General features: G+C 39.4%; 1 protein-coding gene across 2 annotated transcripts; it reads left to right on the top strand.

The window, feature by feature from the left end:
- Positions 1-365: 365 nt before the first annotated feature.
- POLD4 (DNA polymerase delta 4, accessory subunit) lies at positions 366-6,176 on the top strand. Of its 2 annotated transcripts, none has more exons than XM_053692362.1 (4): positions 366-634; positions 840-917; positions 991-1,102; positions 5,757-6,176. In XM_053692362.1, the coding sequence occupies exons 1-4, from the start codon at positions 469-471 to the stop codon at positions 5,872-5,874; spliced, it is 474 nt and encodes a 157-aa protein (XP_053548337.1). In that variant the 5' UTR covers positions 366-468; the 3' UTR covers positions 5,875-6,176. The 2 variants fall into 2 exon arrangements, with proteins under 2 accessions (XP_053548337.1, XP_053548338.1); XM_053692363.1 differs by having other exon boundaries at positions 368-634; positions 5,816-6,176.
- Positions 6,177-15,034: the final 8,858 nt, after the last annotated feature.

The raw sequence follows: 15,034 nt of genomic DNA, 5'->3' as shown, positions 1-15,034 counted from the left end.
ACATAGAAGAATATGTTCTAGTTATTCATTAATACATATATATATATATATATATATATATATATATTTATACATGAAAAAGTTTGAAGAACCCTGGTGTAGATTGTTTTGTGTTATGATACACATTATCATATTGAAAGTTGAAAAGTTCATAAGGGTATAGAACACACCTTAAACTGATTGTTAGACAAAGTCATCACACTAAATAGTGCTATTAACTAACCCTGCATTTTTTTTAAATAAAAACGAGTGCTGCCACTGACAGAAATATGTTATGCAAGCAGTGAATGAAGTTACTGACAAGCACAGGCATGTTCTAGTTTCCCTTCCATTCTCCTGTTCCCCATTAGGGGGAGCAGTTTGTTTTTGAGTAAACTTCATCATCTGACAGCAAGAGGGGAAGGAAACCTCTTGAGCTGCTGCGGCTTCGGTTGTAAACAGAAACAGCCCATTACCTTGTCGTCAACAATGGGGAAAAGAAGAAGACAGTTGACAGATTGTTATCCTGTTGTTAAACAGAAGAAATACGACCCTGTTGTGAAACAGAAGAAAGAAGACAGCATTAGAAAAAACAAGGAGACTAATAAAAAGACAGAAGGCAGAACAGCCAGGCGAATTGAAGATAAACATGAGGGTGAGACTAAAAACTTGTAGCATATTTCAATAGATGAAAACAGAGGAAGAATAGATCGGGCATATTCTGTCATTTCCTGTTTCATTTGTCACTTCAGAAAAAAAAAATTTGCTGCTTTTGTCAACCTCTCTTACTTGCTATCTTTGTTATTGCTTCCCATTTTAATGTCTCGAGATCGCATAAAACCTTTACTCTTGTTATACAGATGTCCCCAAATCAGGAGAGCGACCCTTGGACACACTCATTCAGTTTGACCTGGACTGGCATTTTGGTCCCTGCACAGGTTGGTAGTGGTACATTATGTAGCCAGTCACTGTTCTGTGGCTCAGCAGACTCACCTGTTCCTTATTTCTCAGGAATAACCAGATTGGAACGATGGCAAAGAGCACAAAGTTTGGGGCTTTCACCCCCCCAAATCGTTAGTGACCTACTCCTGAAATACAGTGTTGAACCTGTTTATCAGTACAGGTGAGTAACTAATGGGTTAAATATCTTGTGTATATGGAAACATCTCAGATACTTGTCCCATGAGGGGTGTGGCTGTGCATATGTACTGTACTTTTAATTGTGCAACGTAGTTCAACTATAGTGTAAAGGGACATTTAAGTCTAATAATAAAATGCTCTAATTTATTAGAACAATCTATTTTAAAAACAAATGTTAATTGCAAAGTATGTGGAATAAAATAATAGAATTAAAAGACCATTAAAGGGACATTAAAACCTGTAATTGGTACATTATCAGATAATTGTAACTGGCATCTTCAGACAACATAATGAGATCAGGCATTTAAACCTAGGATAATATAAAGGGACAGTGTAAAGCTCACAGTTTTCTGCATATTTAACCCATTCGCGGAGGTGGTGTTAAACACATAGCCTTGTAGGGCATTTCATGCAACATTTGCTCTATAATGTTTCTTTAAAGAGACAGTCAACTCCATCATTTTTTTAAAAAAAGATAGTCCCTTTATTCCCCATTCCCCAGTTTTGCACAGCCAACATGGTTAGTTTGCTTATTGGCATCCTTTAATAATATCTATTATTTATAGAGGACCAGCATATTTTAAGGTGCTATGCAGGGTGCATTGTGTACAAGAGACAGCAACATACCCAGGTATAAAAAGTATACATGGGTAGGCTCAAGAATATCAATCCACTACTGGGAGCTAGCTTAGTTGCTAAACATACATACCTGTTGTCATTGACTCACCCAATGTTTTTTAGCTAGCTGGGGGCCAGAGGTACGGGTGATCAAACGTACACCAGGAAGGCTAAGGGAAAGTAGGAGTTGTAGGGGAGTCCGAAACCCCCAGTTCCCAAGGGAGCTCCCTTCCGGTAATCACCCCACCTCTTGCCCTCCCTAGGGAGTACCAATCCCCAAAAGAGCGGAGCTCTGGGGTGAAGGGCTGCTGGAGCGACCTGGTGTGAGTTTCTTGTCCCTGTAACATTTCAAGATAGGTATATCCAATGCTTGTGGAGACCAGACAGTGTTGTTGAGGGACAAGAAACCGTAGACTTTTAAAAAAGGTAGAACGTTTTTATATAGGTACAAAACAATGCAGGACAGCGTGTGTACTAATCTGTACCGCATAATGCCCATTGTACATATGACAGCTGTTAACATGCAGCATGTGTACTATTATGTTTACAAATAGTTGTATTTCCAAATACAACATTTAAAATTAGGGGGAGATAAAATGTGAGTTTACAATCCTCCACTACGCACACAATATAGAAAAAATAACTCATTGTGTAGTTCATTAACAAATCTAGACAGGCCTGAAGGCTTGTTTTCCCACAGAAAACCTCTGAATTACATTGTTTCTTTCCAATGCAGCAAAGGATTCTGGGTAAAATATGCAAATTAAGTACACAATGACACACCTTTTTACTTCAGTCTGCTTTTCAGCAGATTCCCTTTATGCCAAAGTTACACAATGAGTTATTTTTTCTATATTTACAAATAGAAATGTTGCTAGTGTGTTCCGTTCACTATTGTGATGGGCTGTGATGTAGTTGCATTTAGAATGCTATGAGAAGAGCAGCACATGCGCGGTATGGATTTTTTTATCAAACAGCTGACAGAACGTCACTTCCGTTCGCTAGTCTGATGAATTCACTAGTCTGATAGAACACCTCCACACATTTTTCTCTTGTGATTAGCTAACTAGCTAGCTGTCAGTAGTGCAATGCAGTTCCTTCAGCAAAAAATAACAAGAGAATGAAGCAAATTTGATAATAAAAGTAAATTTAAAAGTTGTTTAAAATGGTATGTTCTATCTGAATCATGAATACAAATTTTGGGGTTTCCTGTCCCTTTAAGGGATTAACAGGGGATATTAAACAGTAAATGAATGCTAAATATAATGATGTAAAGTAAAGATTAGCCTTATAATGATGTGTAGGTGTACTTCTATTCATTTATATTAGTTATTTTAATATTGACGATAAGTGTAAAGCTTTAGTTTCTATAAAGTACTTTAGTTTATATAAAGTATTGGATGCCACCATGTTTAAACTTTAGTTTTTCATGTTATCAGTTTTTCCAGCCAAAGACAATTAGGGATAGATATAAAACAGGCAATAAAAAAGACATTCCAAGCAAGGCAAAAACCAATGCCTTGGACAGGAGATCTGATGGCTGACAAGGGGCTGCAGTGTCATGTGTCTGAAATGAGGTCTTATGTAGACTTAGAATGGACAGGTCTAGTATTGGCATATAAGGCACAGTGGTTGCAGGAAAATGAGAGCTTGAGAGAGATGTCTGTGTGATTGATATCCTTTCAAAAACACTTCTGTTTACATCCTTAAATGGACAGAATACACCAATTTTCATATAACTGCATGTAATAGACACATATAAAGAATATGGAGAGATGCTCATCTAAAAACCCACTATAAAACCTTTGAAAAACTTATTTAGAAGCTCCCAGTTTAGCACTGTTGATGAGGGTAGGCTGGGACACCTAGTGAAAGGGGCTGGGGGAAAAAATGAAGAGAAGACACCCCCCCACCTTCCATGCATATGACATAAAAGTCCATATAATATGTCAGCAATTAAGCACTATGTTTAAAGCACTTACAAGTGTTTTGTCAAATGACATTGTGTTTTAGGCTTGAAACAGCTCTGACCTCCTCTGCTGTTGCCAGTTTGGACAAATATAAATGATCTACTACACAATCCCTCTGTCGAATGTAACAGGATCAGGAAAAGGAGGGGGGGGGGATAAATACATAATGAAAGTATGTTTACCGCACCCAAACATTTTAGGAGGAAGTATTTTCAGTATTTTACCATGCAGGTTGCACAGTGACAGAAAAGCTACAAATTATGTGAGATGGACGGAACAAGAAGGGTATATAGAAAGGAAGGGGCCTGAAATCCTTTGCCTTTAAGGATGTTTATAATTTCTCCAAGTGTTTGTGAACAGCTTCCCTGGGGGTAATAGATGTGATATTGTACAAGACAGTTAGACAAAATTGACTGCTCTATACAAACTTTCCTTCACAAAAGTACAAGAGTATAAGAATCCCACCAAAATTAAAGGGACGTTGCACACAAGATTTTTCTTTCCATAAATGTTTTGTAGAGGATCCAATCATATAGCCAATCTGGGAGTGTTATTGTAACAAGGTATAGTTTTGCTTATTTTTTTTTAATAGCAACCAACCAAGCCCAAAAGACAGTGGTCTACAGATTCCTGCTGCAATTGTTTGTGTAATCTGTCTTTTCATATGTCTACATTTTCTGCTTTCTCAACCCCTTTCACTGGGTGTCCCAGTCTAAGCTCATTAACAGTGCTAAACTGGGAGCTTCTAAGTAAGTTTTTATACTGGATTTTGAGATCAGTATCTGTGCATGTTCTTCTTTATAGTAGTGTCTATTACATGCACTTATATGAAAATTGGTGTACAATGTCCCTTTAAAGGGATATGAAACCAAACATTTTCATAATTCAATTAACAACAGCATACAATTTTAATCAACTCTCCAATTTACTTCTATTATCAAATTTGCTTTGTTGTCTTTTTATCCTTTGTTGAAAGAGCAACAAGGCACTACAATGTTAGCGGAACAAAAGTGAGCCAATGACAGGAAGCATATGTGTGCAGCCACCAATCAGCAACTAGCTCCCAGTAGTGCATTGTTACTGCTGAGCCTACCTAAGTATGCCTTTTCAACAAACGATACCAAGACATAAATTGACATAATAGAAGTAAATTATAAAATTGTTTTAAATTCACTCTCTACCTAAATCATTAAACTTTAATTATGACTTTCCTTTCCTTTTAACCTGTAGCCCCTAAATCTTTCTAACAGTGTAACATACCTATATGAATGTGCAGCCTTATTGTCCCTTTAACTTTATCTAGTTAAAGGGACAGTCAACACTATAATTGTTATTGTTTAAAAAGATAAACACATATACTACTCATTGCCCAACTTTGCACAACCAACATTGTTATATTAATTTACTTTGTAAGATATTATAAAGATTTCTGCCTGTTTCTAAGCCTCTAAAGACAGCCTCTTATCACATGATTTTTTTATTAGCCTTTTCACAACAGGAGAGTGCTAGTTCATTTGGGCAATATAGATAACATTGTGCTCTCTCCCGTGGAGTTGTGGATGATACTGCACTAATTGGCTAAAATACAAGTCAATAGATAATAAATAAATAAATAGCCATGTGATCAGGGGGCGGTCAAAAGAGGCTTTGATACAAGGTAATCACAGAGGTAAAAAGTGTATTAATATAACGGTGTTGGTTATTGAGTATGATTGTGTATATTTCCATTAACACTGAGGCCCTGATATTCAAAGCATCAATACTGTCAAGAAGCTGCCTTTTGGGCCTCATTGTAGGTCTTTGGAGGTGGTCTGCGGGCTGTTTTTGTCTGTTCTCACCATCCTTTGCCTTTGCCTCTCTGATATTTTACTTGTTTTTAAACAATAACAATTTTGGAGTAGACTGTCCCTTTAATTAGTTAGTAACCCTTTGTATTAATTGATATAATTTACAATTCATTTTAATGGTTGTTTTTTTTTCCAGTCCAGTTGATGTAAATTTCAGATATTATATGTCTGTGTTCTGATCAATGTGCATGTTTATTTGTAGAGAAAATCGACACAGACACCACTTTACAACTTTTTTTTTTTTTTTTACTAATGCTATAGCCTTTGGCATGACTACTCACTGTAAAGAAAAGCAGGGCATCTCCCCTAGGATTGGATGACTCCGTAAATTCAAGAGGGTACATCTTGTTTTATCTTGAAATAGACATAAGAGCGCAATGGATTTGGAGTGTGGCACATCTGAAACCGGATTTGACGTGGTACTGAGAAATGGCACTTTATTGGCCATCATGGTTGGCAGTCAGTTTTACCTTTGGACAGTTCTCTTCCATGATGTTTATTAGCATTATCCTAAGTTTTTTGTTTTTCACACCTTCAATGGAGCCAGCAAGGAATTATGTGATTTATTTAAGATTTGGGGCACTTTTTTTGTTTTGTTTTTTAATAAAAACAGAAAATGAAATTCTTGTCTCATATGGATTTACAGGTGGTAAACACAAGTACTGTAAAATGATTACAAAATGTCTGGGACAAGTATAAATATATGTTTTTAAAGTTTTCACTGCACAAGCCATATAGGTAGACTTGATGGGCCTTTTGGTTCTTATCTACAGTCAAACTCTAGGGGGTCAATTTATTAAAGTCTGGCGGACATGATACGCTGTAGCGTATCATATCTGCCAGACATTGCTGAATTGCGCCCAATCGGCCACTAGCAGGGGGTGTCAATCAGCTCGATCGTATAGGATTAGGCAGATTGCTTTACGCAGCCTCAGACCACTGCTTCTTAACTCCTGTTTCCGGCGAGTCTAAAGGCTCGCACGGAAACAGGGTGAATTGGCCACAAATCAGCAAGCGCTACCCAGGTGTTGAACCAAAAATGTAAAACAAATGTTTTCTTTTCATGAAGTGATGTGTTTAAAAATTATGATGCAGACAAGAAATTGACCTGCTGGCTTTTCACTTGAACAGTGTTGCCATGGTAGGTCCTCACCTGAGCGCTCAGTTTGATACCACTGTCATTTAACACCCTTCACATGTTTTTAAGTGAAAATGAACAATACCTGCTACTGTTGGTATGTTCCAACAACTTTACATGATTTTCAAAGGTATTTTACAGTAAAATCAGGCAAAATAAATTACAAATGTATTTTCCAGGGTTGTTTTTCCTTGATAACTGATTTAATGGTAGATTAAAACAAATTATGTAGTCTTAGAAGAAATGTCAAACATTTTTTACACTAGAAATTCTGCACTGATCGGGTGACATGGCTTTTGGTGCCTTTCTGGTTACATTTCTACCTGGCTAGCAGGCAGTGTGGCAACCAGGTATGATGTGGGTATGGCACTGAAAGAGGGGTTTGCCGGACCAGTGCTTTGATCTTATGTGATGTGTGGGTAATGGTCTGATTGAGTTCAAGAACCAGGAACCTGATCTACTATGGTTATGTGACTGGGAAACTGGATGCAGGGCCAGAAGTTTGAATTGAAGTGTGTATGTAACTGACAAGGAACTGGTGTTGGTTTATTATTTATTTAGTAAATAGTTTATAGTAATTACTCGTCAGGGTTAACTACACATATATAGAATGTAGTCTTGTGCTTGTCAGTGCTCCATTAGAAGAGTTTGGATGCTGCAGCTTTATTTTTTTAACAAATATAAACTAATTTTCTCAGGACTGTCAGAATTATGTACTTACAGTTACTAAATTTATTCTGTAACATAACTGTTTTGCGTTTCATGTTCGCTATTTTCAAAGATGTAGTATGGCCATGCAATGTAAATTTAACCCCCAATATGTGGGTGAGTGGGAGCTGTACCACATCTTTGGGGAGGGTAATTCTTTTCAGAAAAACATATCATTATACAAGTTTTACTCAGATTATTTAATCTATCAGTGATCACGTACTCCTTAGGAAGCTTTGGATTTTGTAATTTTTTGAATCATGATATAGGTTTAATTTCTCTTGTAAGATGTATCGAGTCCACGGATTCATCCATACTTGTGGGATATTCTCCTTCCCTACAGGAAGTGGCAAATAGAGCACCCACAGCAGAGCTGTCTATATAGCTCCTCCCTTAGCTCCACCCCAGTCATTCTCTTTGCCTACTCTAAGTACTAGGAAGGGCAGAGTGAGTGTGGTGACAAAAATGTTAGTTTTTATTTTCTCAAGCAAAGTTTGTTATTTTAAATGGTACCGGCGTGTACTATTTACTCTCTGGCAGAAAAGGGATGAAGATTTCTGCAAGGAGGATGATGATCTTAGCACTTTGTAACTAAGATCCACTGCTGTTCTCACAAGGCCTGAAGAGTACAGGAAAACTTCAGTTGGGGGAACGGTTTGCAGGCTAAACTGCATTGAGGTATGTTTAGTCTATTTTTTTCTAGACAGACTGTGATTATTCTAGAAAAGACTGGCAATATCCCCATGAGGGAAGGGTAAGCTGTATTCAGACACTTAGTAGGAATCCCAGCTTGCATTAAGGGCTCATTAGTTACTGGTGACACTGATAGGAAAAAAACGTTTTTGTTTTTTATTTAAAATAAAATGCAAATATAACTTTTTTGAGGGACTTTAAGGGGTCATTATGGCTTGGTTAAGGGTTATTAATCCACATGGCTAGTTTAGGAAACACTCTGTTGTGTTTCTTTTAGGCCCCATAACATCGAGTGAGGTGGGAGGGGCCTATTTTCACGCCTCAGTTGCGCAGTTTCTTTTCCTCAGAGACACCCAGCTGCTTCTCCAGAGGTTCCTACTGTGTTTGAGGGCTGTAAAGAAGTTTTTCCCCACAAATCGTTTATTAAGGGCTGTGGCAAGGTGCTGAACGTTTTTTACCGGTTTTTGACGTTTTGTCAATCCGGTTTTTACATTAAGGGGTTAATTGTTTATTTGCATAGCTGTGCAAAGTTACTAAGGCTTTATGATGCTACTGTAAAAATTTTGTTGAGTTTACTGCTTTTTTACACTGTTTTGCAGAGTTTGTGCAGCTTTTTTTTCTCTTAAAGGCACAGAACCGTTTTTTTCTAAGTGTTATTTGCTTTGATTAAAGTGTTTTCCAAGCTTGCTTGTTACATTACTAGCCTGTTTAACATGTCTGACACCAAGGAAAATCCTTGTTCAATGTGTTTAGAAGCCATTGTGGAACCCCCTCTTAGAATGTGTCCCACTTGCACTGATATGTCTATAAATTATAAAGAGCATATTTTAGCACTTAAAAATATTGCAATAGATGATTCTCAGACAGAAGGAAATGAGGGTTTAACATCTAGCTCTCCCCAAGTGTCACAACCAGTAACGCCCGCACAAGTGACACCTAGTACCTCTAGTGCGTCAAATTCATTTACTTTACAAGACATGGCCACAGTTATGAATACAACCCTCACAAAGGTTTTATCCAAACTGCCTGGTTTACAAGGAAAGCGTGACAGCTCTGGGTTAAGAACAAATGCTGAGCCTTCTGACGCTTTAGTAGCCGTATCCGACATACCCTCGCAATGTTCTGAAGTAGGGGTAAGGGATTTGTTATCTGAGGGAGAAATTTCTGATTCAGGAAAGACGCTCTCTCAGACAGATTCTGATATGACGGCATTTAAATTTAAGCTTGAACACCTCCGCTTATTGATCAGGGAGGTATTAGTGACTCTAGATGATTGTGACCCTATAGTGGTCCCAGAGAAATTGTGTAAAATGGACAAATACTTAGAGGTTACTGTTTACACTGATGTTTTTACAGTCCCTAAGAGGATTGTGAATATTGTTACTAAGGAGTGGGATAGACCAGGTATTCCGTTCGCTCCCCCTCCTGTTTTTAAGAAAATGTTTCCCATATCTGACACCATGCGGGACTTATGGCAGACGGTCCCTAAGGTGGAGGGAGCTATTTCTACTCTGGCTAAGCGTACAACTATACCTATCGAAGACAGTTGTGCTTTCAAAGATCCTATGGATAAAAAATTAGAGGGTCTCCTGAAGAAAATTTTTGTTCATCAAGGTTTTCTTCTCCAACCTATTGCGTGCATTGTTCCTGTAACTACTGCAGCTGCTTTCTGGTTCAAGGCTCTAGAAGAGGCTCTTCAGATGGAGACTCCATTAGAGGATATTATGGACAGAATTAAGGCCCTTAAGTTGGCTAATTCTTTCATTACAGATGCCGCTTTCCAACTGGCTAAATTAGCGGCAAAGAATTCAGGTTTTGCCATTTTAGCACGCAGGGCGTTATGGCTTAAGTCCTGGTCTGCTGATGTGTCATCAAAATCTAAACTTTTGAACATCCCTTTCAATGGAAAGACCCTATTCGGGCCTGAACTGAAAGAGATTATTTCAGACATCACTGGAGGGAAAGGCCATGCCCTCCCTCAGGATAGAACAAATAAAATGAGGACCAAACAAAATAATTTTTGTTCCTTTCGGGAACTTCAAGGGTGGTCCCGCTTCGGCTTCCCCTGCTGCAAAGCAAGAGGGGAATTTTGCCCAATCCAAGTCAGTCTGGAGACCTAACCAGGCTTGGAACAAGGGTAAACAGGCCAAGAAGCCTGCAGCTGCCTCTAAGACAGCATGAAGGGGTAGCCCCCGATCCGGGACCTGATCTAGTGGGGGCAGACTCTCTCTCTTCGCTCAGGTTTGGTCAAGAGATGTTCACGATTCCTGGGCCTTAGAAATTGTGTCCCAGGGATATCTTCTGGACTTCAAAGAGTCCTCCCCCAAGGGAGAGATTTCACATTTCTCAATTGTCTGCAAACCAGACAAAGAGAGAGGCGTTATTACGCTGTGTAGAAGACCTACATACCATGGGAGTAATCCACCCAGTTCCAAAGGCGGAACAAGGGCTAGGGTTTTACTCAAACCTGTTTGTGGTTCCCAAAAAAGAGGGAACTTTCAGACCAATCTTGGATCTCAAAATTCTAAACAAATACCTCAGAGTACCATCATTCAAGATGGAGACTATTCGGACTATTCTACCGTTGATCCAGGAGGGTCAATATATGACTACCGTGGACTTAAAGGATGCGTATCTACACATCCCTATTCACAGAGATCATCATCAATTCCTCAGATTTGCCTTTCTGGACAGGCATTACCAGTTCATGGCCCTTCCCTTCGGGTTGGCCACGGCTCCCAGAATTTTCACAAAAGTGCTAGGGTCCCTTTTGGCGGTGCTAAGGCCGCGGGCCATAGCAGTGGCGCCTTATCTAGACGACATCTTAATTCAGACGTCGACTTTCCAACTAGCCAAGTCTCACACGGACATAGTGTTGGCTTTTCTGAGATCTCACGGGTGGAAGGTGAACATAAAAAAGAGTTCTCTCTTCCCTCCCACAAGAGTTTCCTTCCTAGGGACTCTGATAGACTCGGTAGAAATGAAAATATTTCTGACGGAGGTCAGAAAATCAAAACTTTTAACCACTTGCCGAGCTCTTCATTCCATTCCTCGGCCATCAGTGGGTCAGTGCATGGAGGTAATCGGACTCATGGTAGCGGCAATGGACATAGTCCCTTTTGCCCGCCTACACCTCAGACCACTGCAACTATGCATGCTCAAACAGTGGAATGGGGATTATGCAGATTTATCTCCTCAACTGCATCTGGACCAGGAGACCAGAGATTCTCTTCTCTGGTGGTTGTCTCAGGACCACCTGTCTCAGGGAATGTGTTTCCGCAGGCCAGAGTGGCTCATAGTAATGACAGATGCCAGCCTGTTAGGCTGGGGTGCAGTCTGGAACTCCCTGAAAGCACAGGGCTTATGGTCTCAGGAGGAAACTCTCCTCCCGATAAACATTCTAGAACTGAGAGCGATATTCAATGCGCTTCAGGCGTGGCCCCAGCTTGCTGCGGCCAAATTCATCAGATTTCAGTCTGACAACATCACGACTGTAGCTTATATCAATCATCAAGGAGGAACACGGAGTTCTCTAGCAATGATGGAGGTAACCAAAATAATCCGATGCGCAGAGGATCACTCTTGCCATCTCTCAGCAATCCTTATCCCAGGAGTAGAGAACTGGGAGGCGGATTTCCTAAGTTGTCAGACTTTTCATCTGGGGGAGTGGGAGCTCCATCCGGAGGTATTTGCCCAGCTGACTCAGCTATGGGGCACACCAGAATTGGATCTGATGGCGTCCCGTCAGAATGCCAAACTTCCTTGTTACGGGTCCAGGTCCCGGGATCCCCAGGCGGTATTGATAGATGCTCTAGCAGTGCCCTGGTCCTTCAATCTGGCCTATGTATTTCCACCGTTTCCTCTCCTCCCACGTCTGGTTGCCAGAATCAAGCAGGAGAGAGCTTCGGTGATTCTGATAGCACCTGCGTGGCCACGCAGGACTTGGTATGCAGACCTAGTGGACATGTCATCGGTTCCACCGTGGACTCTGCCAATGAGGCAGGACCTTCTAATTCAAGGTATATTCACGCATCCAAATCTAATTTCTCTGCGTCTGACTGCTTAGAGTTTGAACGCCTGATTCTATCAAAGTGTGGTTTCTCTGAGTCGGTCATTGATACCCTGATTCAAGCTAGAAAGCCTGTCACCAGGAAGATCTATCATAAGATTTGGCGCAAATATTTTTATTGGTGTGAATCCAAGGGTTACTCATGGAGTAAGATTAGGATTCCTAGAATATTGTCCTTTCTCCAAGAAGGATTGGAGAAGGGATTATCAGCTAGTTCCTTAAAAGGACAAATATCGGCTTTGTCTATTCTTTTACACAAACGTCTGGCAGATGTCCCAGACGTTCAAGCGCTTAGTCAGGCCTTGGTTAGGATCAAGCCTGTATTTAAACCTGTTGCTCCGCCATTGGAGCCTAAACTTAGTTCTTAAAGTTCTTCAAGGGGTTCCGTTTGAACCTATGCATTCCATAGATATTAAGCTTCTATTTTGTAAAGTTTTGTTTTTAGTAGCTATCTCTTCGGCTCGAAGAGTTTCTGAGTTATCTGCTTTACAGTGTGATTCACCTTACCTTGTTTTCCATGCAGATAAGGTGGTTTTGCGTACCAAACCTGGGTTTCTTCCTAAAGTTGTTTCTAATAGGAATATCAATCAGGAGATTGTTGTTCCTTCACTGTGTCCTAATCCTTCATCAAAGAAGGAATGTCTGTTGCACAATCTTGATGTGGTTCGTGCTTTAAAGTTCTACTTACAAGCAACTAAAGATTTCCGTCAAACATCTTCATTGTTTGTTGTTTATTCTGGTAAACGGAAAGGTCAAAAGGCTAGGGCTACCTCTCTTTCCTTTTGGCTGAAAAGCATCATCCGTTTGGCTTATGAGACTGCTGGCCAACAGCCTCCTGAAAGAATTACTGCTCATTCTACTAGAGCAGTGGCTTCCACATGGGCTTTTAAAAATGAGGCTTCTGTTGAACAGATTTGTAAGGCGGCGACTTGGTCTTCGCTTCATACTTTTTCCAAATTCGATACTTTTGCTTCTTCGGAGGCTATTTTTGGGAGAAAGGTTCTACAAGCAGTGTTGCCTTCCGTTTAAGGTACCTGTCTTGTCCCTCCCTTCATCCGTGTCCTAAAGCTTTGGTATTGGTATCCAACAAGTATGGATGAATCCGTGGACTCGATACATCTTACAAGAGAAAACATAATTTATGCTTATCTGATAAATTTATTTCTCTTGTGATGTATCGAGTCCACGGCCCGCCCTGTTTATTTAAGACAGGCAGTATATTTTTATTTAAAAAACTTCAGTCACCACTGCACCCTATAGTTTCTCCTTTTTCTTCCTAGCCTTCGGTCGAATAACTGGGGGGTGGAGCTAAGGGAGGAGCTATATAGACAGCTCTGCTGTGGGTGCTGTCTTTGCCACTTCCTGTAGGGAAGGAGAATATCCCACAAGTATGGATGAATCCGTGGACTCGATACATCACAAGAGAAATAAATTTATCAGGTAAGCATAAATTATGTTTTTTACACATGAAGTCAATAAGAATGTTATCCATTGTTAAATGTATAATTGGTTGGTGATTCTAAGAAATCTACAATAAGCCCATAATGGGTGTATGCAGCTAGTTGCCATACACCACAGATACTCTAGGTGGTTGGGACTGAATTCTAGGGTGGGGTGTAATTACTCGAGAAGATAGCTATAGATGAGAAGCAGATGACTAGGGTGGGGTGTAATTACTCGAGAAGATAGCTATAGAAGAGAAGCAGGTGACTTAGCTCAAAGTTTAATTAATATATACGGCATATATATACTGTATATACTAGTGTTCACAAGTTTTGGGTCAGTTAGAAATTTCCTTGTTTCAGAAAGAAAAGCAATTTTTTTTTGTCCATTAAAATAACATCAAATTGGCCAGTAATACAGTGTAGACATTGATAATGTTGGAAATGACTATTGTAGCTGGAAACGGCTAATTTTCAATGGAATATCTACATAGGCGTTGTGACGATCAGGGTTACCCACCACAGAAAGGGTTATCAGACCCCTTCTACTGTCACTAATATATCACAATCTAGCCACACCAGGCCAGCTTGTGATTTAGTTCAGTGAGTGCAAGGGTTAACAACACTCTCTAGTCTGTACTAGACTTAAAAGAAATGCCCAAAACTCCCCTTTAATGCCACCCACACTTAAGTAACTATAATATCTAGCTCAAAAACTGCCACCACTTATGATTTATTATAGGGAAAATCCTAAGTAAAAACCCAGACTTACACATTAACTCTCAGAATACAATTTAGCAGAGAATAACCTAAATTATACAGTTCTAATACTCCAGTCCTTTCAGTAACGTGGTTCAATTATTAGACAAAGGCCAAAGCTTAATAAAGGAATTATTTATTATGCCAAAAATATTATGCACAATGCATTATTAATAAAAATTTGTTACAAATAAAATTACACACAGCAAATAGTTTTTAAAATAAAAAAGGAGAAAAACAGATTGAATACTTTACTAGTCTTTGGAATCTGTTACCAGAGAGATGGCATGAAGCAATTGGGTCCTTACTCTGTGTTGTCACAACCTCCCTTGTAAGAATGACAATCTTATAGTTAAAAACAAAATTCTTATACCTATTTTCCCGAGATCAAGTTGCCTGACCACACCCTCCTGGGCGGGCTAAGAAACCTCCCTGTCTTTATGACCTTCAATAAACTAAGTCTTTGCCTGAAATTATAGAACCCATTATAATTTCTGCTAGGTAAATCTATTTTCATATATATAGATAGATAGATAGAGAGAGAGAGAGAGGAACTCTCTTAGTTTCATTGGGAGAATCAATTTGATATAAAATATGACAGGGTTGTCATATTTCCCTTAATTTAATGTCATAACAGTTTTAAACACATATATACATTATACCCATGTCCC

The sequence above is a fragment of the Bombina bombina genome, chromosome 9 (genome assembly GCF_027579735.1).
Source record: "Bombina bombina isolate aBomBom1 chromosome 9, aBomBom1.pri, whole genome shotgun sequence".
Taxonomy (NCBI): Eukaryota; Metazoa; Chordata; class Amphibia; order Anura; family Bombinatoridae; genus Bombina; species Bombina bombina.
Note: the sequence above shows the minus strand (reverse complement) of the source record. Positions and strands in the feature narration are given on the sequence as shown.